The sequence below is a fragment of the Chelonoidis abingdonii genome, chromosome 10 (assembly GCF_003597395.2).
Source record: "Chelonoidis abingdonii isolate Lonesome George chromosome 10, CheloAbing_2.0, whole genome shotgun sequence".
NCBI classification, from domain to species: Eukaryota; Metazoa; Chordata; order Testudines; family Testudinidae; genus Chelonoidis; species Chelonoidis abingdonii.
The window spans coordinates 39956035-39980134 of NC_133778.1; the positions used below are offsets into that span (position 1 = coordinate 39956035).

Genomic DNA, 24100 nt, shown 5'->3' on the forward strand with positions numbered 1-24100 from the left:
GCAGCTGTGCAAAGAGGCAAGCTATCCACCTCTGCAAACAGTGGTGACAAGAGGACAGCCCATGTGCCACTGGGCTGCAGAAAGTCAGTGTTTCATGTATACAAGGCTTCTGTATCAGACTACTTGCAGGGGGTGAGGCCAATAGGATTTGGCATTAATACCTAAATGTAGCATGTAAATCCCTTCCCCTTTTATATAAACCCAGTGATTTAAGTAGACTAGTAACAAATCAAATAGTTCATCATCATGTATAGTTTCTATTTCTCACTTTAATTCATGCTGAAAATTACATATAGAGCAGGCTGGGTTTAGTTATAACACATTGGTGAGCTGTGAAATCTAAGCACCACTTACAGAAACTCAGTTGCTAATGTTTTTTATGTTTAACAAATTCGTCCTGTAAGAAATAAAGGCAATGTGTATTTTAATTTAAAAAAATATTTTTTATACAAATATCCACAGATAATTTCTAATCCTGGAATGATTTAGCATTGCTAGTTGCGTATATGAGAGGATAGCATACCAGTGACAGGACATGAGATGATATTTTCAATAGTCCTAAATTTTACACTACCAAGACATCTATTATTTTGCTCTTTATAGTAAGAGGGTGCCCTATACGTAACCATATGTTTTAACAAGGGCTGCCACAGTCTCAAAATTCCCATTTCTTAGCAACTGATGAGTTCGGTTTCTTGGGGTTTTGAGCTGCTGGGAAAAGGAGCTGGAATTTTAAACTCATTAGGGAGACAGACTGACATTATGTAGTAAACAGCTATGTGTACACACGTTGCAAAACAGGTCACAATGTAATTTTGGAAGTATGAGATTGGGGAGGAAATTATACATGGGACCTGTTAACCTTGAAGCACAAGAATGTAGCTTCTAAAATAACATTTTTAAAGAAATAAAGCTTCAAAAAGCCTGACTGAAGGAAAGAAACGAATAGTACAAAACAAAACCCACCCACACAATTGGTGACCAGTGTTGCTTGCTTCAGTCACTCTAGCAGTCTGCATTAGAACAATGAACTTTGGGGGGCGGGGGGAAGGTAAAGTCAGCAGCTTGTAAAGAAAATACTTTTACAAGTTTTTGCATAATTCTCATCCCTATGCAAAGCAATTATGCACACACTTCATTAGCATTTTATATGGAATAAGAAATCTTAATTCTTATTTAAATAGTACCAACATTTTAGAATGTAGATTAAAAGACCCAATAAACTCTCTTTAAATAGCTCTTATGTTACAACAATTAGGTTACTGAGCAGCACAACATTGTGGCACTATTCTTACAATTTACATTTAGATATATTTAGGACATCACTCAGTAGTCTCAAAAGGGATCAGCGCAGATCTATTCTTTTCTTTCAAGTGCTATAAAACATTTTCAGTAGTAGACACACCTTTCTCTAAACATGAAATCCATACGGAGCTGGAAAATTGTTTCCAGAAGCACCTTTCACTTTTTGTATTAAGTATAAAAATTAGATAGAAAAACCTCTACATTTTGGATGTACAAAATAAAATTGAAATATTCTCAACACCCACATTATGTTACAGGAACATAATTAGTAATAGAAATGAAGGGCTGCAAGGGGCCTCAAAGTCAAACCTAGACCATGCCTTGCCGGTGTTCTTAAAATCCCCCACTGAGGGGATTCCATAGCCTCACATGGAAGCTTATTCTAGAGCTTAACTATCCTTATAATTAGAAAGTGTGTGTTTTTGTCCTAATATCTAACCTCAATCTTCCTTGCTGTGATTAAGCCCATTGTTCTTTGCCCTGCCTTCAGAGGACAAAGAACAATTAATCATTGTTCTCTTTACAACAGCTTTTAACATTTGAAGACTTATTATTAGGTTCCCCACTCAGTCTTCTTTTCTCAAAACTAAGTACATGCCCAGGCTTTGTTTATATATACCTGTTGCTCATAAGTCAGGTTTTCTAAACATTTTATCTTTTGTTGCTCTCCTCTGGACTCTCACCAATTTGTCCATCTTTACTAAATCCTGCTGCATAAATAGAAATAAGAAAAAATGCCCCCACAAACTACTGGCATGAATGTTTATATTTCAAGGATGTCAGTGACTGAAATTTTACATTTTTAAAAAAAGCACTGGCACTCTTTAAATGCAGTGAAAGCTTCACGTCTAACTGGACTTTCATATCCTATTTAAAAACATCCATACCAATTTTTAAAGTTCACTTAAAGTCTTTGGCCTAATTAGTCAAAGACAAATGGCTGCTGATAAAAAAATAAATACAAGAAATAATATATACAAAAACGTACAACTAATCTTCAAGTTTTTTTTAAAAAACCTGTGTGTATTTGGTGTGAGAAACATAGCAACATGACCTATTGCACATTTAATTTAAGACACTTTAGGTTAAGCCCTCATAGCTGCAGAGTCTTATGACAAGAATAGCACATTCACAGATTTCCCCAAATTCTATTTGAATAAAGTGTGTCAAGGCTACAGTGTGTTTATAATAGATTGCATATTGTGATAGAAGTTTGGAGAATATATTTGGGACCAGATCCTGCATTCCTCACAAATCCATTGACTTCAGGAATGCAGAAAAGGACCCTTTTGTGACATTAATGTGCATATTTATTTCATAGAATGCTCAGTTCAATGCACCAATTTTGCTCCTTGTCTCTATCTGGAAGTTTAAATAATGCAGATAAAATCAGTCAAGCAATCTTAAATTTAGCTGTGCAAAACAAAAGCTTCACTATAAGTAAAAATATCTACATTCAAAAATATAGGTCCATATGGTATGTAGGTCTGAGTCCATCAGTATTCCATTAAAGAAGAAATATTAAAATCTGAATTTGGAGTTGAGGGGGAAATTTCTCCCTATGAGTAACTTTCATTTTCATTCCATTTTGTAATCCATTCTTTTTTCTCAAGATTCTCTTTATGTTTCCCATCTTTGATCTGTCGCTCCTCTTTCCGAATTTTTACAGCATGGTATTGGGGGACACTGTCGTCGTACCTGGAGCGCTGGAAGAATCCACACTGGGAAAGGGAACAGTTTAGGATTAAATTACAATCAAAGTACTGTAAGTATAAAGGTCAAAAACTCTTTGCTTGCATTAGTACAAAAGAAATGGCTTCCCTCAAGAAAGAAGCAAGAGGCAAGGTAACTGAAAAGTTCGAAAAAAACGCACACCAAAAAGTGTCTACAGATGTGAAACTGTGCCAAAGTCTATAAATTACAACTATCAGCAGCAGGTGAAAGCAAACTGCACAATCCAACAATTCAAAACAAATTCCTTCCATTAATTTTGTAAGGCTAATTTTAGATGCACAGTCTTGCAGCATTGTGCATTAATTCCTGTTGACTTCTATAGGATTACTCATGTGGGTATGTCTGTTATAGTACTGCTGTGCCACCATCGCACTGCAGCAGTCACTTCCTGCATCAACAGAAGGTTGTTTTTTTCCATTGCAGTTAAGCCACCTCTCTCAGCAGCAGTAGGTAATTAGATGGAAGAATTTTTCCATTGTCCTAGCTGCAGCTACACTGGCAGTTACTTCACACAGGGCAGTTTCACAGACTTGAGCAACACAGCTAATTTGTATCTGTAGACTAGGCTTTTGCATTGCAAGATTAAAACCTCGCTTCAAGAAAGCATCCCTGTGATAAATATGGCAATTCCTTGAAAAATACTTAATTCAATAAGAATCTTTGGAAGCAGTTGTATTAAATGCAAAGTTTGTGTATTGTTGTGGGTCAGGAAGGAGATGTGATGTGAGGCCTGGGATCTCAAAGGACTACATGGAAAATGTCCCAGAAATCCATTTGTGTGTGGTACAAGAAGTGTGAAGTGAATTTTCTGGGGAATTCCTAGGGGGAGAGGTTAATGCAAATTCCCCAACCTTTGGTTATACAAACTCAGCCTTTTAAAGTTATGTGCAGAAGAATGGGATATTTTCTGCTGATTACCTGTTCCTGGAGATGAGATACCAAGCCCAAAATGCATAAAGAAACAGCTGAACTACCCAGCGTGGGTTCTTCTGAATTAGTACACATGGAAAACCCAGTTGTGGGTTTTGAAGGACTGACACACAGGACCTGACCTAGGAGTGACCTCTAAGCTTTTCATTGTTTTTAATGTCTTCTCTGTAATGCTTTCAACTTAATGTGTTTGCTTAGGAAGAGCTGTGGGCGGACAGTTCACAGCCTTTGGAGAGAAAGCAAAGTGCAGTCGCTAGCCTGTCTAGGCAGTCTTGCTAAGAATATCAAAGTGTAGAGAGGGAACTGAGAAGCCTTGTTACGGGTGGTCAGGAGGGAAAGGGAAGAGCTGCTCACAAGAGATGATGGCTGGGAGCTCAGCACCTTTGAGTGAGTGACCTCAGGAATGCAGGTACAGTTAATCTGAAATGGTGATAATTCCTAGTCGAGAGAGCATTTAAATACATTCTTAAAAGTTAAGTGTGTGCTTACAGTACCTTCCTGAATCTGGAAATAATCCAGTTCCCAGTGAAGTCAAGTGAAAAACTCCCGCTAACTTCACTAGGCATTTATCATAAGCTTTCCCAAATCTGGACCTTAGCGTCCAGAAATCTGGGTGCCTGCATGAACCCCTCTAAGCTTAATTACCAGCTCAGATTTGATCTCGCTGCCACCAGCCAGGAATTTCCAGGGCCTGACTCCCTCTCTGGTCTCCCAAAACCTTCTCTGGGGAACCCCAAGACTCAGAAGCCCTGAGTCTCACACCAAAGGAATAACCCACTTCGTTCCCCTCTCTCTCCACCAGACTTCCCTCTGGGCTTAACCTGAGCCTTGGCTTACACTGGTACATTTTTGCAGCGCTGGCAGTTACAGTGTGTCGGTACAGCGTCGTAGAGAGGCCAGCGCTGCAGTGTGTCCACAACTTCTGCAGCTTGCGAGCGCTGTTGTGGTGGTGCTTGTGTGGCAGCTATCCCACAGACACCGTTGTCCCAATTGCTGCTGGGGTTTGTGGATAGGGGCGGAAGGGTGCGGGTCATTCCGTTCCTGTATTCACGACCCGTTGTCTGCGATCGCTCCCTTTTCAGCCGTTTGGTGCCATGTTGATTCTGCCGCGTGATTTCAGTAAGAAAAGGGAGCCCGAGTGCTGAGGATGTGCTGATGAAGTTGCCAGCAACCCGTCTGGCAGTTGATCTATTCCTTATGCTCCAAAGTGACAGTGAAGGAGCTTTCAGATGATTGAAATTAGATGCGGCTGAGCGCCTGACACTAAATGCTTGTGGCCAGTAACGGACTGCTCTGCAGCGAGGGTAACGCCGCCTTTGGGCTCGGGACAAGCACTGATGTGGTGCGGGATCAATCACCTGAAGTCTGGATGACGAGCGAGTGTGGCTCAGAAACTTATAGGATGATGGAAAAGCCACTTTCATGGGACTGTGTTCTGAGCTCGCCCCAAACCCTCAGCGCAAAGGACACGGATGAGAGTGCCTGATTCAGTGGAGAAGCGCGTGGTGTATTGCAGTCTGGAGCTGGCACTCCAACAGCGTACGCCAATTCAGTCGCAAACCAGTTTGGAGTCGGAAAGGTTGACTGTTGAAAGTGGTGATGCAACTTTGCCAGGCCATAATCGAGTCCTGCTAAGAAGAACTGTGACTTCCTGGGGGGATAAGCATGCGTCCAAGGTGATATAAACACAGCTTGCAGGGACATTGTGGATGGCTTGCCACAAATTGGGTTTCCCTAAACTGTGGAGAGGCAATAGATGGGATGCCTATCCTATTTCTGGCACCACCCCACCTGCATCCGAGTACATTAATCCGGAAGGGTATTCTCAATGGTTCTCCAGGCGCTTGTCAGTGAAACGCCAGGTATCCATATTTACACAGGATGGCCAGGAAAGGTTGCATGATGCACGTATCTTTGGAACATGTGGCCTGTTCAGGAAGCTGCAGGCAGGGGACTCTTGCCCAGACCGGAAGATCCACCAGTGGGAGACGTCGAAATGCACATTGGGATCGCTTGGGACCCTTGCCTTACCCGTTAATGCCATTGGCTCATTGAAACCTATACACAGGGAAGCTTGACATGAGGCAAGGACCGGTTCCAACTACAGGCTGAGCCGGTTGCACCAGGAATGACCCTGGGTGTGGCTTTTGGCCGTTTAAAGGGGAAGATGGAGAAGTACTTACGGGAATCTAGAGCGTTTAGGCGAAAGCAGTTTTTTTTTTTTTTTATTTTTTTTTTTTTTTTTTTTTTTTTCCGCCGATTATAACCGCGTGCTGTATCCTCCATAAATATTTGTGACGGGAAGGGTGAAACCTTTCAGTGACGGAATGGGACCGTCCGAGGTTCAACGCCTGGAGCTGAATTTTGCACAGCCAGAGAGCAGGGCAACTAGAGAGGCCTGCACAGTGCTTCAAGGATAAGGATGCCTTAAGAGCACTTGCGAGGCTGAAAATGCCAACAGTAAGGTTGGTGCCTACTACTGCCAGTTAAGTGCATTTTGCTCAAGCAGTTACGCATGGTTGCAATGATTTGCAGTTCCTATTTTTTCACTTTGGTACAATATATTACACTTTATCTGTAATTCAATAAAAACATGATGAAAAGACAAGAAAATCCTTTACTAAAATACAGTACATAAAACAGGAAGGTCGTACGTGATGAGCATTACACTCACAAGTTTGATATTGTTCTTCCTTGAGGGTTGCACTGCCTGCTCTGCACTTGAGGATTAAAATGCTGCGATGGTATGGGCTGTGAGTGCGTTAGGTAAGGGTCGTATTATCAGAGGCTGTGAGTGAACTATGGTGTGGGGGCAGTTGGTTGAGTGGTAAGCACCAGGATGTGGAGAAGGGTGTTTGACGAAACAGTGGGGCACAATTGTGTTGTTTTGATGGGCTGAGGGCATCCACCGTTAGTCGTCTGCCTGCATCTTACCATTGACTGCATAAGGTTCTGTGTGGCGTTCCATGAGGCTTAGGCCGATCTGTGGTTCTCTTTGCTGCCTGATCCTTCCTTAATGCTACATTTTTTCCCGCCAATGCGAACTTTTTTTATGCTGGAATTACATATTCATGACTTGCTTTCACAAGCTGTTCCTTCGATTTCTAGGCTTTTCTTAAGTTTTTAGCCTCAGAAGTTTTCTGTTGCTCCAGACAAGCAAGGACACTTTTAAAAAATCTCGTAGATAAAATGGTTATTACGAGGAAGCATTGTTTTTAAGGTACTTGGTAGCATCATTCACACAGTGTGACCATAGCACCACAGTTGAACGCTTTGCCGCAGATAGATATACACATGGTGAGTTTAAACCCATTTGGATTCATGGGAAAAGGGATTGGCGTCTGAGGGATTGGTTCTAGCTACAGGGACAATAAACATGCAGCACACCTGGGAAAGGGTAAGGTTGGGGAATGATTGACATGAAAAAGCCATGGCGTTTTTCCGGAAAGCAAAGATTCAGGTGCTTGGGAATACCTGCTAGCCATGGGTTTATGCAAAGATAAAGGGCTGTGAATCACCGCAAAGCCATCTTGCACACGCTGGCTCACAGGGGGCAGGGTGGTTCAGGCTTTGCCTTTTCTTTACCTGGGCTCGCCATGGGTTTATATGCTAAGCATATTAGTGGAATAGCACTTAACAGTATTCCCTGCATTCAACAGAATGTTAACCTTCCAGATCTCGCTGTCTCAGGTCACCTGCAGGAGCGGGAGACCCTTTCTACTGCTTATGTGTTCGCCTGGTCCCAATTGCAGCTTCCCTGTGATAATGTACGTCCATATTTCCCTCCCACCCCTCCGCACCATAGGCACGGACGCGTTAGCCTGGCTCGGGACAAGGAAACACAGTTGCTCCCCTAACCTTGTTGAAGCGCATTGCCACACTCTGGCATGAAAACTATAATGAAGACAGATTACAGAGCAGATTACCACGCAGACATGATGATCATCAATGGCCTGATTCCAATCTAGTCAGAGGCCCCCCCTGACTCCCAAACATTCATCTGTAATAAAAGCTTCTTACTGGAACAGATCTCTGTGATCGCTTCCTCATAGTGTAGACCACAGCGACTGGCTCTTTTCCTCCTGGAGGAGAAAACAGCTCCTGGCTCAGTCTGCAAGCATCATCAACCCTTCTGGTCCTCTCCACCGTGCCCACCTCGCTCTCCCTTCCAGCCTGGGTCTCCAGGGCGTGAACTGTCTGATATGATCTAGGATGGCAGTGGGACATCCGTATCGCTTCGCAGTCGCTTGTAATAACCAGCAGGTAGTGGAGGCAGCCCAGGGCAACTGTTCCATCACAGGCTTTGCTGTAGGCATCCTCAGCTCCTTCACCTTAACCCTACACTGAACGCGTTCGGCATAGCCCCTGTCTTGCATTGACTGTGATATCTGGCCGTAGATATCATAATTCTGCGCGCTGGGCGCAGCTGAGAACGTGAACTGTCTCTTCTTCCCAAACACTTGATTAGATCCTGCAATCTCGGCAGTGCTCCATGCTGCGGGGAGACGTTTGGGACATGGAGGCCATTGTTGCTGATTGATTGCACTTCCATCGCCTCGCCCTGAGCAAACAGGAAGTTGGATTTTTTAAAATTCCCGGAAGGCATTTAAAGACGGATCACTGTAGCCTTAGGGCAGTGGAGTGCTAAGCGGTGACCAGAGAGGCTGAAAAGGAATGCTGGGATAAGTCCTAATACCCTGGAGGCCAATAAAAACGCTGGTGAGTGTCCACACCTGATGACCAGCGCTGCAACAGCAGCGCTGGAATCGCTACACAGGAAGCGGACCCAGGTGTACAGCCAGCGCTGGCTGAGCTTTTAAGTGTAGACACCTGCTAAGTTGCAGCACTGTAATCCCCTCACCAGCGCTGCAACTTGCAAGTGTAGCCAGGGCCTGAGAGTTACTGATGCAATCTCTTTACATCACAATACCAAGAAGCATATCTCCTCTATTCCACAAAGAGACAACCAAATAAAAGGGAACAGAAAGGATTCTATCTCTCTTCCCCCTCCCACCAATTCCCTGGTCAGGTGTTTGGTTCCCTTTGTTAATCCTTTACAGGTAAAAGAAACATTAACCCTTAGCTATCTATTTATGACAGCATTAGATTAGGGTCTCAGCTTTTGAGCTCCTAAGACTTACCAGACAACATTATGAATATAGTTGTTTCACTTCATAAAGATATTTGTAGTTAGTCTTGTTTATTTTAATCAAATATTGGCTTAACTGATTATAGGGTACAATTTATTATGTTCGTTCAGCTGTAGACTCAAACTGAGGGGTCAAGGGATGCATTGCATTTGATTAGTTGACCAGGGTATTCCAAGTCTCTAAGGGAGATCTATTTTTAGTAGTAAAAAGAGTTCAAGATTGCAGGGTCAGAGTGGAGGATGTTCTCCATTAAGAATTGACTGAAGAAAAGCTGTGATGAACAGTTCACTATTGAGGCCCTGGTCTTCCACAGTTATATATGCAGACACTTAACTTTGCACAGTCCCAGTGCGGTCAAAGTTAAGCACCTGAGAATGGCTTTGTGGGATCAGAGCCTTAGAAATGAAGAGAGATGCAGACAAAGAGTAGAGAGAGTTTACTACAAGAGCTTTCTGAGCAGAATACTTATTCAGTGGTCTACTGCAAACTCATAAGAAATATTGCTCTTTAATTACATAGTACTGAAAAAAAGTGTCACTTTAAAGATGATAAATGGTAGGAGAAAAGATTGAGACCAGTATTCCAAAGTCTGGTGCTGTTCAGAGGTTTGGTTCAAGCTCATCTCTATTATCTGCTCTTTCACAGTGTTGACAGATTTTAGTTAGATCCCAAAGCATCATCAGATAAGAGACAGATATCTACACACACACACACACACCACATTTATGATTTCCTATGCTGAGCAAAATTTACAAAAAGCATAAAACATCTGTCAGTTTTCAGGAGAAAAAAATGTGTTCAGATCACAGCAGAGTATATTTTAGAATGTCTTAAGTAGTAACCAAAAACCCATTAAACCTTTATCAGTTTCCACAGCAATTAAAAATAATTATAAGGAAATGCCTTTTCATCATGAGCAGCACAAAGACTTTTAGCATGCATAAGAGGTTAATAAAGCAATTTATGTAAAATATCAGGAAACGCTAACACAAAACCAAATAAACTTTATTTTACATCTTAAAACTTTATCGAGTATTTGTATTTTAAAGTTATTTCAGTGGGTAGAACTCCACTGTAGAGGTAAGGATTTTTTGTTGAAACACACACACAAAAAGCATTTAAAGTAATATGTAAGAGCCTGTGTCTCTCATCATGCACTGAAAAAGGTGACACTAAACAGAGTAAGCAAGCAGACATTGCTATTTTGAAACCCAGTAGCAAGCTTCCCATTGTTAGCCACCACAACCCTAGCATGTCCCACAGCTAGAAATTAAAAAATATTGATCAATTACCAATTACAGAAGTAGATCAATACTATGCATCAGAAGTAAGCCTCTCTTTATCAGATGGCTGAGTATGGATCTCAGCCTTGTGATATGTGGCATCATAATGATTTTTCTTATTTCTCTTGAAGAAACCACACTACAAGGAAGCAAGGTATCTAGTCAGTTTTATGGATAGGTATGTTAAGGAAAAAAGTGACAGCCTATTAAACCATTTTAAAGCCAATTCACAAGACAATCAAATGGAATGGACAGTAATTCTTACCATCCTTTTCACAAGAGCATCAACTGTGAACATAGGTGAGGGTGGAAAAAGGTATTTCAAAACACTTCCCAGGATAGCATGTCCCTCCATGCAGAACCAAAAAAAACCCCATCTCCTCTAGGGGAGAGAGAATTTGTTACACCAGCTTGTAGTTTCTGACTAATCTGTCAGCATCCTAGGGCACCTTTATGTCAACAGCATGCAGAGTCACAAATCTTAACCAATTGTTTAGCAAGCATTTTAAAATATCTAAGACAGTATTGCAAAAATACAGATTAAGTATTAACTACTAACACTAGTACTACAGAACACCAGGACATTATTTGGAGCCAATCCATAAGCTCTTGGTTCTCAGATAAAGAATACACAAGGTAGGAGAAGGAATACCTACATTTTAAGACACCTGTACAATGCTCAAATGGTAGAAACACAAATGGGTCACATTAAGTCCCAAAAGACAAGTGGACATTTATTGTACTTTCACCCAAAGGGTCATTTGTATGTCGTTTGCTTTGAGATGGTCACTTTTTTTCTTCAGGACTCTACTGAACTTCCCACAATGGCGGAAGTTTTTGTTGCTTTTACATAAAAAAAATTAAGTAAATCATTTTGTCCTTGTGGTTAGGTAGCCATATTATATTCTATTATCTTAAGAAGCTTTGACTTTTCTCTAGTAGTTTTAATTCTCCTTTTAGTATAAGATACATAGATGATAGATCTTTTATATTGAAAGAACAATAATTACAAACGACACACGTGTGCATAATCAATCCTTAGCAGTCAAAAAGTAGCACCTCAACTGAGTTATTAAAAATTTAATCGGAAGTAATATTTGGTGCAGTTATGTGCTGTTACTTTACAACAGAGGCTGATGTATCTACCAGAAGAAAGCATAACAGGACAATCAAAAGGGAATTTAAGGGCACCTTTAGAAACTCTGAACAAGAGCACCTTTTATGGTCAGCAAACAGCAGCAGCTGTTCAGAGAAGCTATTTTCAAGTGAAGTTCCTCAGGGTCTCTTCTGAAAACATAGTAGAAGTATCAGAGCACCAGATGGTACCAAGGACCAAAGGGATTTTCCTAATCCAGGAATTTGCTTCCTTAGCAACAATGTCTAGCTAGGAATTTTGGAGTTTGGGTGAGAATCAGGAATAAGAGGATTGTACTCTTTCCATTTAAAACTATTCCTGCCTCACTACTAGTTTCCCCTGACAAGGGTAGCTCTGTAAGGAATTCTTAGGTGATATACAACTGGGACACTGAGCCTAAGAACCAAACCACCAAGAATGAAAGAATAAGGTGAAGGCCAAATGCTTATGTTTTTGACTTTATAAACCATGCTTTAATCTCGTATTAACTTAAAGGGAGAAAGTAGGTTTTTAAGATAATGCAGCATCTACAATCAACATTTTTCAGTAATGTCTGCATTAACAACTTCTCAGCACATTGTACATAAAAGGGACAATGCATCCTGTCTGGGGTATTAATAGGCATCTATTATGTTTCATAATATTCTCAAGCCACAAGAATGTATCCAAATGTTTTATCAGAACAAGAAGCTTTACTGTTCCAAGTACTGTAGATAGTACTAATTTGTGATGCATGCATTTTGACAGTTTCAATAAGCAGGCCAATTTGAAGTGGTTTGAACTGTAAACCCCAACTGGCTCTAATCCGCATACCAATCAAGTTAAATAACTTTTTATATTGTAAAATGTTAATGTATCACCAAAATTTGCCCCCAAATTAGGATTTATAAAAGTTTGTGTACAATATCTAACAAATAACAAATGTTTATGGAACATTTTCTAACAAACATTTCCATGCATTTTTCTTCAGCCCAAATGTTGCAGAAACTGAAAATACTATTAATTTTTACTACAAAGCAAAAATACAACTTCACTGGTCGTTTCCAAGATGAGAAATAAAATAAACCTTGATTTTTTTTAAATTAAATTAATTTTCAGTAAGGTTTTTACTAATAGCATGAAATGAAACTACTTTAATGATTAAGCAGACTATAGCAATATTTTTGAAAATGCATTTTTGGAGAGTTGTGTAACTAGTTTTCTATCTTATTTCATATGTTGACCTGTACCTGGAAAGATAAGAGTGATCTGTAAAATAACTTACCTTCCATAGTAAAAACACCAATAGTGCAAGCATCAGTATTCCAGCAAGAATGGCCACCAAGATGATCCACCAAGGCACTCCTGTATGAAGTGCTACTGTCTTTGCAGGAAAAACAGTAAGTCGCACCTAAGGGAGGGAAGAAGTTTTGAGCAAGGGGGATGGAAAGTTTAACAAGTTCCTAATTGTAACCCAAAATTCACTTCTTCAGCAGTGCCTTCAGCGTTTTTGTGCTAGGGAGGCTAGTCACTAGTCTGAAGAAGACATGTCTCCTACAATTCTTATATACCTACTTAAAGTATTTTTTTATCACCCAGTTTTCAAGAGCAGCAGTTGACCATGCCTGGCTCTTGAGAATGATGGTGGTGATTCCATTGGACGTACTCAGGTGAGATGTATCCCAGTGTGCCAGTGAATTCTTCCAGACTAATGGAAGCTCAGAAGCATATAGGACCTACAAGCCAGAAGTACTGAACTCTTAGAATGAGAAGGGTCTATGGGGAAAGTACTGGATTAAACTAAATATTACAATTTTTTTGTGGATGAGGTCAGGGGGGGGAAGAGAGGTTAAAAAATAAACCTGTCCAACTCAAAGCAGGGACTGTCATTTTATTAAGTATTTGAATGTCACACAACCAGGGTCATCCCAAGCCATTTGGGTGCCCTACGCAGCCCCCCCGGGTCTGGGAGGCAGGAGCTTTGGGGGCCCCACAGGCCCAGAGTGACCAGGGGGATTGGCAAGGGGCCAGGAGCAGCATGCTTCACTTCCTGTGCCCCAACCCCAGCCATGTCGCTTGTAGGGGAAAGGATCCCCCCACTCACTGGCAGCAGTGGGAAGCGGAGAAGCCCAGCCAGAGCCCACTCTGCCAGCTCCCAGCCACTGTGCTTAACTTCCCACCGCCAGTTTTTTCCCCAACCCGAGCAACATGGCTGGGACCAGGGCCACATCTCTCCACTTCCCGCTGCTGCCGGTGAGTGCAGGAGGCGATCCTTTCCCCACACTCACAGGTAGCGGGAAGTGGAGCACAGTGCTGGGAGCTGGTGGAGTAGAGCAGGCTGGGGCCAGGTTCCTCTACTTCCCACTGCTGCCAATGAGTGTGGGGGAGGGTTGTCTCACTGGAAGAAGGGTAAGAGGCAGGGCAGAGGGAGAGTTGTCCAGGGCCCCACACCCCTTTAGGGACAGCCCTACCCCCTGCGTCGGTGGGGGGAACAGCTGAGGGCTGGGGCTGCCTAGTGCACCATGAAATGTGGGGCTGCATATGCTTAAGGATGGCCCTACACACACCACAAGGGGGCTCTGTTTCCATCTCTGCCAGTGCAACACAAAATAATCATCATCTCCCTGATCTTCAGTAATCCTTTGGAGGGGGAAAAAAAAGTATCTAGTCCAGCGGATTGACCTGGAATTATGTTATTCCTTCTCACAGCCCACACAGCACATAAAAGACGGTTACTCGCCTTTGTAACTGTTGTTCTTCGAGATGTGTTGCTCATATCCATTCCAGTTAGGTGTGTGCGCACCGCGTGCACGTTGGTCGGAGAAACTTTTACCCTAGCAACACTCAGCGGGTCGGCTAGGCCCCCCTAGAGTAGCGCCGCATATATACCCCAGCCGACCCGGCCACCCCTCAGTTCCTTCTTGCGCAGGCTACTCCGACAGTGGGAAGGAGGGTGGTTTGGAATGGATATGAGCAACACATCTCGAAGAACAAACAGTTACAAAGGTGAGTAACCGTCTTTTCTTCTTTGAGTGATTGCTCATATCCATTCCAGTTAGGTGATTCCCAAGCCTTACCTAGGCGGAGGGTCGGAGTGAGATGTGGCCCTATGGAGCACCGCTGCATCAAAGGCTGCATCATCCCTAGATTGTTGGACCAACGCATAGTGCGAGGCGAAGGTGTGGACTGACGACCAGGTCGCAGCACGGCATATGTCCTGGATGGGCACATGCGCCAGGAAGGCGGCTGAGGAAGCTTGAGCTCTGGTAGAAATGTGCCGTGAGGCGTCCCAAGGGAACAATGTGCCAGGTCATAGCACGTGCGAAATGCAGGCTGTCACCCAGGAGGAAATCCCTCTGGGAGGAGATTTGGCAGGCCTTTCATGCGCTCCGCGACCGCCACAAACAATTGAGGAGACTTGCGGAAACGCTTTGCGTTTCTCTCAATATAGAAGCAAGCGCTCTACGCACATCTAAGGTTGTAGCTGCTGCTCCCGCCGAGAAGAGTGGGCTTTGGAAAAAAGACTGGGAGGAAGACGTCCTGGCTATTATGGAAGGCCGACACTACCTTAGGGAGGAACGCCGGATGAGGTTGCAGCTGCACCTTATCTTATGGAAGATAGTATAAGGTGGGTCCACCGTGAGGGCTCTGAGCTCAGAGACCCGCCAGGGCTGAGGTAATAGCCACCAGAAGACCGTCTTCCATGACAGGTACAGGAGTGAGCAAGTCGCGAGTGGCTCAAAGGGCGGATGCATCAGCCCTGCTTAGGACTAAGTTGAGGTCCCAGGTGGGGGCAGGGCAACGTGTGGGGGATAGATGCGCTCCAGGCCCTTAATGAACCGAGAGACCACTGGGTGAGAGAATACAGGAATGACCACCCTCGCCTGGATGGAAAAGTGGATATAGCTCCAAGGTGCACCTTCAGGGAGGATGTCGCCCAGGCCCTGCTGCTTAAGGTCCAGAGATAGTCTAGGACCATGGGAATCGAGGCCTCTAAGGGGGTAACGCCCTGGGACCGTGCACCAGCATGTTTGAAGCGCTTCCACTTAGCCAAAATACGTGGAGCGGGTGGAAGGCATTTCCTGCTACTGAGGAGAATATGCTCTACCGGAGCGGAACAGCACAACTCCGCAGCGTTTAGCCATGCAAGGAGCCACGCCGTGAGGTGGAGGGCAACGCAGGTCTGGATGGCGAACCCTGCCATGGTCCTGTGTGATCAGGTCTGGGGAAGACGCGGAAGGGGAACCAGAGTGGCCCACCGACAGATCCAGCAAGGTGGTGTACCAGGGCTGCCTGGCCACGCAGGCGCAAATCAGGATCAGATCGCTTTGTCTCTTGCGGAGCTTCAGCAGGACCTTGTGTACCAGAGGAAACGAGAGGGAAAGCATACAGGAGGCGGTGTCCCCAGGGCAGGAGGAACGCGTCCGTGATTGATCCGGGTGGAGAGACCCTGGAAGGAGCAGAACTCCTGGCACTTCCTGTTCGAGCGGGAGGCGAACAGGTCTACGAGGGGAAAACCCCACCTCTGGAAGATGGAATGTATGATGTCTGGTCGAATTGACCACTCGTGGCAGAGGAAGGACCGGCTCAGCCAATCCGCTAGGGCGTTCCGGACCCCCGGGAGAAAGGACACCACTAGGTCCACCTGGTGGGCTACACAGAAGTCCCAGAGTCGAATGGCCTCCTGACACAGGGGAGACAAGCGGGTCCCCCCCGTATGTTGATGTAGTACATGGCCGTTGTGTTGTCTGTAAACACAGAAACACAACGGCCGCGAAGGAGCTGCTGGAATGCCTGACAGGCTAGGCGGATGGCCCTTAACTCCCGGACGTTTATATGAAGCGTAAGCTCCTGGGCGGACCACAGGCCCTGGGTACGCAGGCGACCTAGATGGGCCCCCCAACCGAGGGATGACGCGTCCATCATCAAGGTCAGCGACGGCTGCTGGGGTTGAAACGGCATTCCCGCGCATACCAGGGACGGATTCAGCCACCAGTCGAGGGAGCGGAGGGGGCTCGGAGGAATCATGACTAGGACGTCCATAGGGTCTCTGCTCGGGCGGAAGACCGAGTGGAGCCACGTTTGAAAGGGCCGCATGCGAAGCCTGGCGTACTTGGTGACATAAGTGCATGCGGCCATGTGCCCGAGCAGGCCCATGCAGGTGAGAGCCGAGGTGAGTGGGGAGGCCTGCAGGCCCCGGATGATTGAGACGATCGCTTGGAAGCGGGCCTGGGGCAGGAAAGCCCTGGCGAGCGTGGAGTCCAGAGTTGCTCCCATGAAGTCCAGCCTTTGAGTAGGGGTCAGTGTGGATTTCTCCATATTGAGGAGCAGACCCAGCCGGGAGAAGAGGGTCGTGATCACGCTGACGTGCTGGTGGACCTGAGTCGGAGATGACCCTTTGATGAGCCAGTCGTCCAGATACGGAAACACATGTATCTGCTGCCTGCGGAGGTGTGCGGCGACGACTGCTATGAACTTTGTAAACACCCTCGGGGCCGTGGAGAGGCCAAAGGGGAGGACTGCGAACTGGAAGTGCTGGTGGTTGATCGTAAACCGAAGGTACTTTCTGTGCGGTGGAAAGATGGCAATATGGAAGTATGCGTCCTTCATGTCGAGGGCAGCGTACCAGTCTCCAGGATCCAAAGACGGGATAATAGTTCCCAGGGAGACCATGCGGAACTTCAACTTGAGCAGCCACTTGTTGAGCCCCCGCAGGTCTAGAATAGGCCGGAGGCCTCCCTTGGACTTGGGAATTAGAAAATAGCGGGAGTAAAACCCCTTCCCTCTCTCGGCTATCGGAACCTCCTCTATGGCTCCTGCAGTGAGGAGAGACTGCACCTCTTGCAAGAGGATTTGCTCGTGAGAGGGGTCCCTGAAGAGGGGCCGGGATGGGGGGCGGGAAGGCGGGGATGAAGCAAATTGGAGGTGGTATCCTTGCTTCACCGTGCGCAGCACCCAAAGGTCCGAAGTAAGCTGGGACCACGCCGGGAGAAAGTAGGAAAGGCGGTCGGAGAAGGGGGGAGAAGGATCCTGTCTTGAGGCTGGTACGCCGTCCCCGGGCGCACCTTCAAAAGTTGGCCTTAGGCCCTGGCGGAGCCTTAGAGGGCCCTTGGCTCTGCCCCCCTTGGGGGCCGGATTGGCGCCTCCGCGCACCCCGCCCGCGCCTCCTACTGAGGTCCTGCCTGTTCCGTGGTGGAAAATACGGGCGGCGGGGTTGGGGCCTAAAGGGCCTACGCTGGGTCACGGGGGTATGCATGCCCAACGACCTCATGATGACTCTATTGTCCTTCAGGCTCTGCAACCGAGGATGGCCCTTAGAAGGCCTCTGAGAACAAACCCTTGCCCTCAAAGGGTAAGTCCTGAATAGTGTATTGCAGCTCCGGAGGCAGGTTAGAGACCTGGAGCCAGGAGATGCGCCTCATGGTGACGCCAGAGGCCAGAGTTCTAGCAGCCGAGTCGGCCGCGTCCAGGGAGGCTTGAAGAGAGGTCCTGGCCACTTTTTTGCCTTCCTCTATGAACGCAGTAAATTCTTGGCGTGAGTCGGGGTAGCAGCTCTGTGAACCTACCCACCTCCGCCCAGGTATTATAATTATATCGGCTCAATAGAGCCTGCTGGTTGGCCACCCGGAGCTGTAGGGCACCCGCCGAATATACTTTGCACCCCAGGAGGTCCATACGCCTAGCCTCCTTAGACTTTGGGGCAGGCGCCTGCTGACCATGGCGCTCCCTCTCGTTGACCGACTGGACAACTAATGAAGAGGGGGGAGGGTGAACATACAAGTACTCATACCCCCGAGAGGGTACTCTGTACTTTCTCTCGACCCCCTTCGCCGTTGGTGGCATGGAGGCTGGAGACTGCCACAGAGTGTCGGCAGTGGCCTGGATGGTTTTAATGAACAGCAGTGCCACCCGGGTTGGGGCATCCGCTGCCAGGATGCTCACAACAGGGTCCTCAACCTCCGGGACTTCCTCCACCGGGAGGTTGATATTAGGAGCCACCCTTCAAAGGAGGTCCTGATGGGCCCTAAGGTCTATCGGTGGAGGCCCTGAAGAGGAGGTTCCTGCCACAGCCTCATCCGGGGACGAGGAGGAAGATACTCCGGGAATGAGGGGGTCCTGGATAACCCCATGCTCCTGGGGTGGTTCTTGCTCCAGCTGTCCTGGGGAGTCCGGGGGATGTGTGACGTGCTCCTCTGATTCTTCTGTGGGAGGGCGGGAGATGGTGGCCTCTGGTGCCCGATGCTCCGAGGCAGCAGGGTGGGGCTGGACTAGGGGAGCACCCTGGGCTTGATGGTACGCCCAGGGTGTCCAAAAGGACCACTGTTGAGGCCCGGCGTCCTGAGGACATGTGTCCTGAAAGACCCCTGTGGGCACCTCCATGTCTCGGTTCCGATCGTAGAAGCTGTTTGCCTGGACGGCCACAGAGGAGCAGAAAACCCCAGCACTGAAGTGCCAACTGATCTCGCACCCCGGGACTGTGGAGACCGGTGCTGGTACACAGAGCGGTACCGAAAGCGGGACCGGGACCTGCGACCGGCCCGGTGCTGGGAGGTCGACCGGGATCTCGAGCCCCTATGGCGAGATCTGCTCCGGGAGGAACGGTGTCCGTGACAGTGCCGGGAGCTCGAGCGGTACCATGAGTAGCGGGACGGGGAGCGAGAGACCGAACGACGCCTTGAGACCGACCGGTGCCTAGAGGTTGATCGGCGCCGCGAGCTCGAGCGGTGCCGGGACAGAGTGCGGTGCCGGGACCAGGAGCGACGTCTCGATCTGGAGCGCCCCCAGGATAGCGACCTTATGCGGTGCCGGTCTGCCGTGCTGACAGACGACGGTCTGGCCAGGGACGGCTTGCCCATGGATGGTGGTACCCGCACCGGCAGTGCCGGGGGTAAGGGCAGTGCCAGCTCAGTCATGGCGATCAAGTCCCTGGCCGCCGAGAACGTCTCCGGAGTCGACGGCAAAGTGAGCTCTACCACTGCGGGTGCCGGGGAGCTGGCAGGCACCTGACTCGACAGTCCTCGCGGGGCCGGAGTCGACGGTGCCGGTTTAGGAGGTGCCGCGGCAGACGTTGGTGCCGAGCTGGCTGACTTGGCGGTATGTCTGGCTGCGACGCGGGTGTTGTCGAGCCTGTTTGAGGTTTCGCCGTCTTCGACCTCGGGGAGAGGAAGTGGCGCAGAGTTGACTTCGGTGCCGGCTGCGGCCGGTGCCGGGAAGCCTTAGGCGTACCGACGGTGCCCAGAACCGTAGGGGCAGTCTCGCTCATCTGCTGGCTCGTGCTCGGTGCCGATGGTGAGGGTGCTAGCGCCGCTTCCATTAGGAGCTGCCTTAACCTAATGTCCTGCTCCTTTTTGGTCCGAGGCTTAAAAGCCTTGCAACTTGGGCACTTAGAGGACAAGTGCGATTCCCCGAGGCACTTTAGACAGGAGTCATGGGGATCTCCTGTCGGCATCGGCCTATGGCAGGCCGCACATTGCTTGAAGCCCGGTGAGCCAGGCATGAGCTCCGGCACCGGGTGCGGGTCAGGGGTTACCCCCCAAATCCCGCTGAGTCACTTATAACTAACAACTACAACTATAACTATAACTAATTCAATTAACTATATAAGAACAAACAACTAGAACTATGGTTAGACAAACGAGAATTAGAACTACGAGTAGCTAGGGAAGGTGGAGGTCAGCTAAGCCGCACTCCACTGTTCCAACGCCCGACACGGGCGGTAAGAAGGAACTGAGGGGTGGCCGGGTCGGCTGGGGTATATATGGGATATATGCGGCGCCACTCTAGGGGGCGCCCAGCCGACCCGCCGAGTGTTGCTAGGGTAAAAGTTTCTCCGACGAACGTGCACGCGGCGCGCACACACCTAACTGGAATGGATATGAGCAATCACTCGAAGAAGAACTGGATTAATTTCCCCTGGGTGATCCATTCAACATACCACAGATTTAGAAATACTGCAGCTTGGGAAGCAGAATGCTAATATGCATATTTTCTCCTTCCTTAGCACCCCTTGCTCATGCAGCCACAAAGCTCTGAGTTTTGCAGTAGAAAAATGTTTGCTACAGGTAAATCAGCCTCCTGCAAAGTCATGACCCATGGTTTTCCACACCTTATGGGGCTGGAAAGGCAGTGCACTGTTAGTGACCAAATCTAGCTAAAAATGACTGTGTACAACCTACACTGTTCACTCTCACATCATATAGGATGCCTCTTGCTAAGGAACAGAAAGATCTATGGAACCAAAAGGTGATGATAGAAGCTTCTGGATTAGAATGTTCAATATGTGATCCATTACTGCTTAGGAAATTCTGTGCAATATTTTAAAATTCTGCCAAAACAACATACTATAATCATACCATTTTCAATTATTTTGGTAATTTATTTCACAATAGCTGTCAGCAAGTATGTCTGTAACAATACTTGATCCAGGAAATGTAGTTTGACAAACAGATTCCTTACTAGGCATATCTATGCCTCCACAGAGCAGCTGGCATTAGTAATATTTCCATATATGTCAAGCACAGAAGACTTTAAAGGGTATGTCTACTCAGCAAAGAAAAACCCACAGCTGACCTGTGCTAGCCAACTGCGGGCTCAGGTGGTGGGGCTGTTTTGCTGCTGTGCAGCCTTCCAGGCTCAGATTGGAGCCAGAGCTCTGGGACTTCCCACCCTGCAGGATCCTATACTGTAGCCCATTACTGTAAATCAGTGTTTGGGACTTGGTGAGGTGGGTGTCAGGATGCAGGGCAAGGGGCAGCTCCCCAGCCAGTGACCCCTCCGACCCCAGCTTGGGAGCAATGGGGGCAGGAAGTGGAGAGTGGAAGGGGAGAGCGTGCAGAGCTTCCTGAAGCCAGGGAAGGTTGCCAGGGGTGGGTGTAACACCAACCCAGCCCATGCAGGGGAACAGGAAGTCCTGTCCTAATCCAGACTAGCAGCTGGAGCCCTGCACAAGCTAGGAGCCACCAGCCAGGGCATCCCCAGCCCTGCCTCTCCCTACCACCAAGCTCACCAGGATAGTGGGCAAGAGGGACAGTCTCTCGCAGGCATGCCCAATCCCACCCTCTGAAGCAGTGATTTACATCTCCCTTGGCTGCTCCTGCTGTACCCACTTGGGACCACTGCCTGGGAGAGCACATGAATCAATTATACTGTTGGGAAAGAGTAGAATCTGCAGGGGACAGTAGTCTGTGCTGGTGCAGAATTCCCCCAGGAGTAATACGTATTATATACACAGGAAACTTCACTACAACCCATGTTAAAGAAATTTTGAAAACTCACTTGAGCAACTTCATTTGTGAGCTTAATGTTTTCAGCAGCAGCAGGAACACTGATTTTAGCCCTAACAAGGATGTCTAAATAGTTCAGCGTAGAATATTCCTGTTTCAAAATATAATGAGGATACATTAGAAGAGAAAAGACAGGGGAGTGCAAAAATGCCTCAAGAATAGCAATAGGACATACCTCTAAAAAGGTACTATTCCACAGTCTTGAACGCAGTACAATCAATGCCATTCTGTCCAAGCCTTGCAAGGAACATTTTATATTCACACAGTGTGCATTCACATTACAGTCCTGTAATTTAAACAAACATACATACATACACACACCCCAAAAGTCACACTTTACAGAAAAATATTTGAAAAATTACAAGGTGGGTTAAAATAGCTGTAGCAAAGAAACAGGAGTATGTATGTCCAGTAGACTTACAGGTGTGGTCCCTTTAGAAGGCCCAATCCTTGGCTTGCTGAAATCATTGGCAAAATTGTTATTAATTTCAATGATAAGATAGGAATGGATACTGTCAACTAAATATCTGTCAAAATGTAGGAATCAGTCTGTGCACACTTCCTTTATTCTTAGTTATCCCATTCCCTTTTAAAGTCCATTTTTGAAATCTAAATGCTTACCTAGATACATTGCTAATTAAATCTAGAGAGATGTATTAAATTGTTCTTTTACAGCTCTCTGGAAATTATTCCAATATACTTGCCAGATTCAGAAGAGAAAAATATTTTAAAAGTTATAAAAGTCAAACAGAATATCTATACCAGGCATCGGCAACCTTTGGCACGCGGCATTGCTGATTTGTTTACCTCCAGGCCAATGGGGGCTGTGGGAAGCAGCAGCCAGTACATCCCTCGGCCCCTGCCGCTTCCCACAGCCCCCACTGGCTGGGAGCTGCGATCAGCTGAACCTGCGGACCTGGCAGGTAAACAAATCAGCAATAAAGGTTGCGGATTCCTGATCTATACAACAAAATGCTGTTGTTCACGCTGCTAAACCTAAGAGTGTTCTGTAGGAGTAAAGGGAAGGTAAAGAGATGGAAGAGAAATTGTTTTTTTGATAAAAAAATGCTTACCAGGGTCTTATATTTTCTTTCTGAAAATAAAGACATTTTTTGGCCATTATTAGTCTGCTTCTCTGCAACTTCACGCTTCCTTCTTGACCTCTGGGACTCCTGTAAAATAAAGAATTATATATTGATAAATGACACGAAATTGATTATTAAGCAAAACAGAAATGTGCAAAAGACTCTGAATATTGGGCATTTAGATATTAGCTTCTTGGAGATGTTAAAAAGCAATTCAAGTACTAAAGCGTAGAGATATTGGCCAAAGACAGGCATGTTTAGTGTCAGTTGCAGTTCCCATAATATTATCCCGTTTTCAAGGATTTATATACTGTAAACATAGCTCAGGTAAAAACAAGTTTTCCTTTTTAGACTTGAACAGAGTTTCAGTTTCAAATAGCAGGCCTAGGAATAAATACAGACAAATCTGAAGCTATTTTGCCCCAATAATTGGTGGCGTCACAAAGAGTATTTCCTAAACCTGACCCTCCAAGTAAAAATAAGAAGATGAAAGAAAAACACAGTGATAGTAGGGCTAGTGCAGGTGTCACACAAGGCAAATGTATGTGTCTGCCACATGACCACCAGGATTCCATATCTGAGTGCTGCTGCCAGAGACAAGTGTTTCTACGCATTGCTATCACAGCAATTATCAGGATTTAAGATGTAACTTAAAGTGATCTAAACAAAAATGGAGGGCAGTGAGGCAGTGTTTCACTTGCACTCTGCTTCAAAGCCATTTCATTTTTTAAACACACCAAAAAGAGAGTGTGCTATTCCTACTACATTCATAAGGAAAAAAACTATTCTAAAGTTGGTCCAATGAAAGATATTACCTCACTCACTTTGTCTCTCTAATATCATGAGCAACACTGCATGTATTCTAAAGTAGGTAGATATGCTCCTGTTAAATGTGTTCACCGAGTATGTACAATAAAAGTGTTTCACACTCCACTGGTTCACCGATAAAGCAAGGCCTTGCAAAGTGGCTTATAAGAGATGTATGCGTTACTAATTAGATTTCAATGGGAAACTTGCAAGTTTTTGCAAAACATGTAGAGAGTTCACATTTTTTAAATGTAGAATGAAGGAGCCATAGTCTAGTAGCTATGGCAGGATGTATATTTAGCATAAGATATTGATGCACTTTTCAAGTCACTGAAGATACAAAGCTCATTCCAAGGCAGGCACCAGTATCCTACTAACACACTCCCTGTTGTGTTTTAAATGTTACATG

General features: G+C 46.2%; 1 protein-coding gene across 3 annotated transcripts in view; it reads right to left on the minus strand.

The window, feature by feature from the left end:
• Window positions 1-251: 251 nt before the first annotated feature.
• ITGA6 (integrin subunit alpha 6) overlaps window positions 252-24100 on the minus strand; it is a 72929-nt gene continuing 49080 nt past the window's right edge. For 2 of the 3 annotated variants that reach the window (XM_032790366.2, XM_075070118.1), the window contains 5 exons: window positions 22873-22971; window positions 21975-22085; window positions 21792-21890; window positions 12802-12927; window positions 2782-3026 (listed from right to left, as the gene is read on the minus strand). In XM_032790366.2, the coding sequence (XP_032646257.1) occupies window positions 2865-3026; window positions 12802-12927; window positions 21792-21890; window positions 21975-22085; window positions 22873-22971 (597 nt within the window). In that variant the 3' untranslated portion in view covers window positions 2782-2864. Of the gene's footprint in view, window positions 3027-10411; window positions 10542-12801; window positions 12928-21791; window positions 21891-21974; window positions 22086-22872; window positions 22972-24100 lie in introns of all 3 variants that reach the window. The other variant, XM_032790365.2, reaches the window with a different exon arrangement.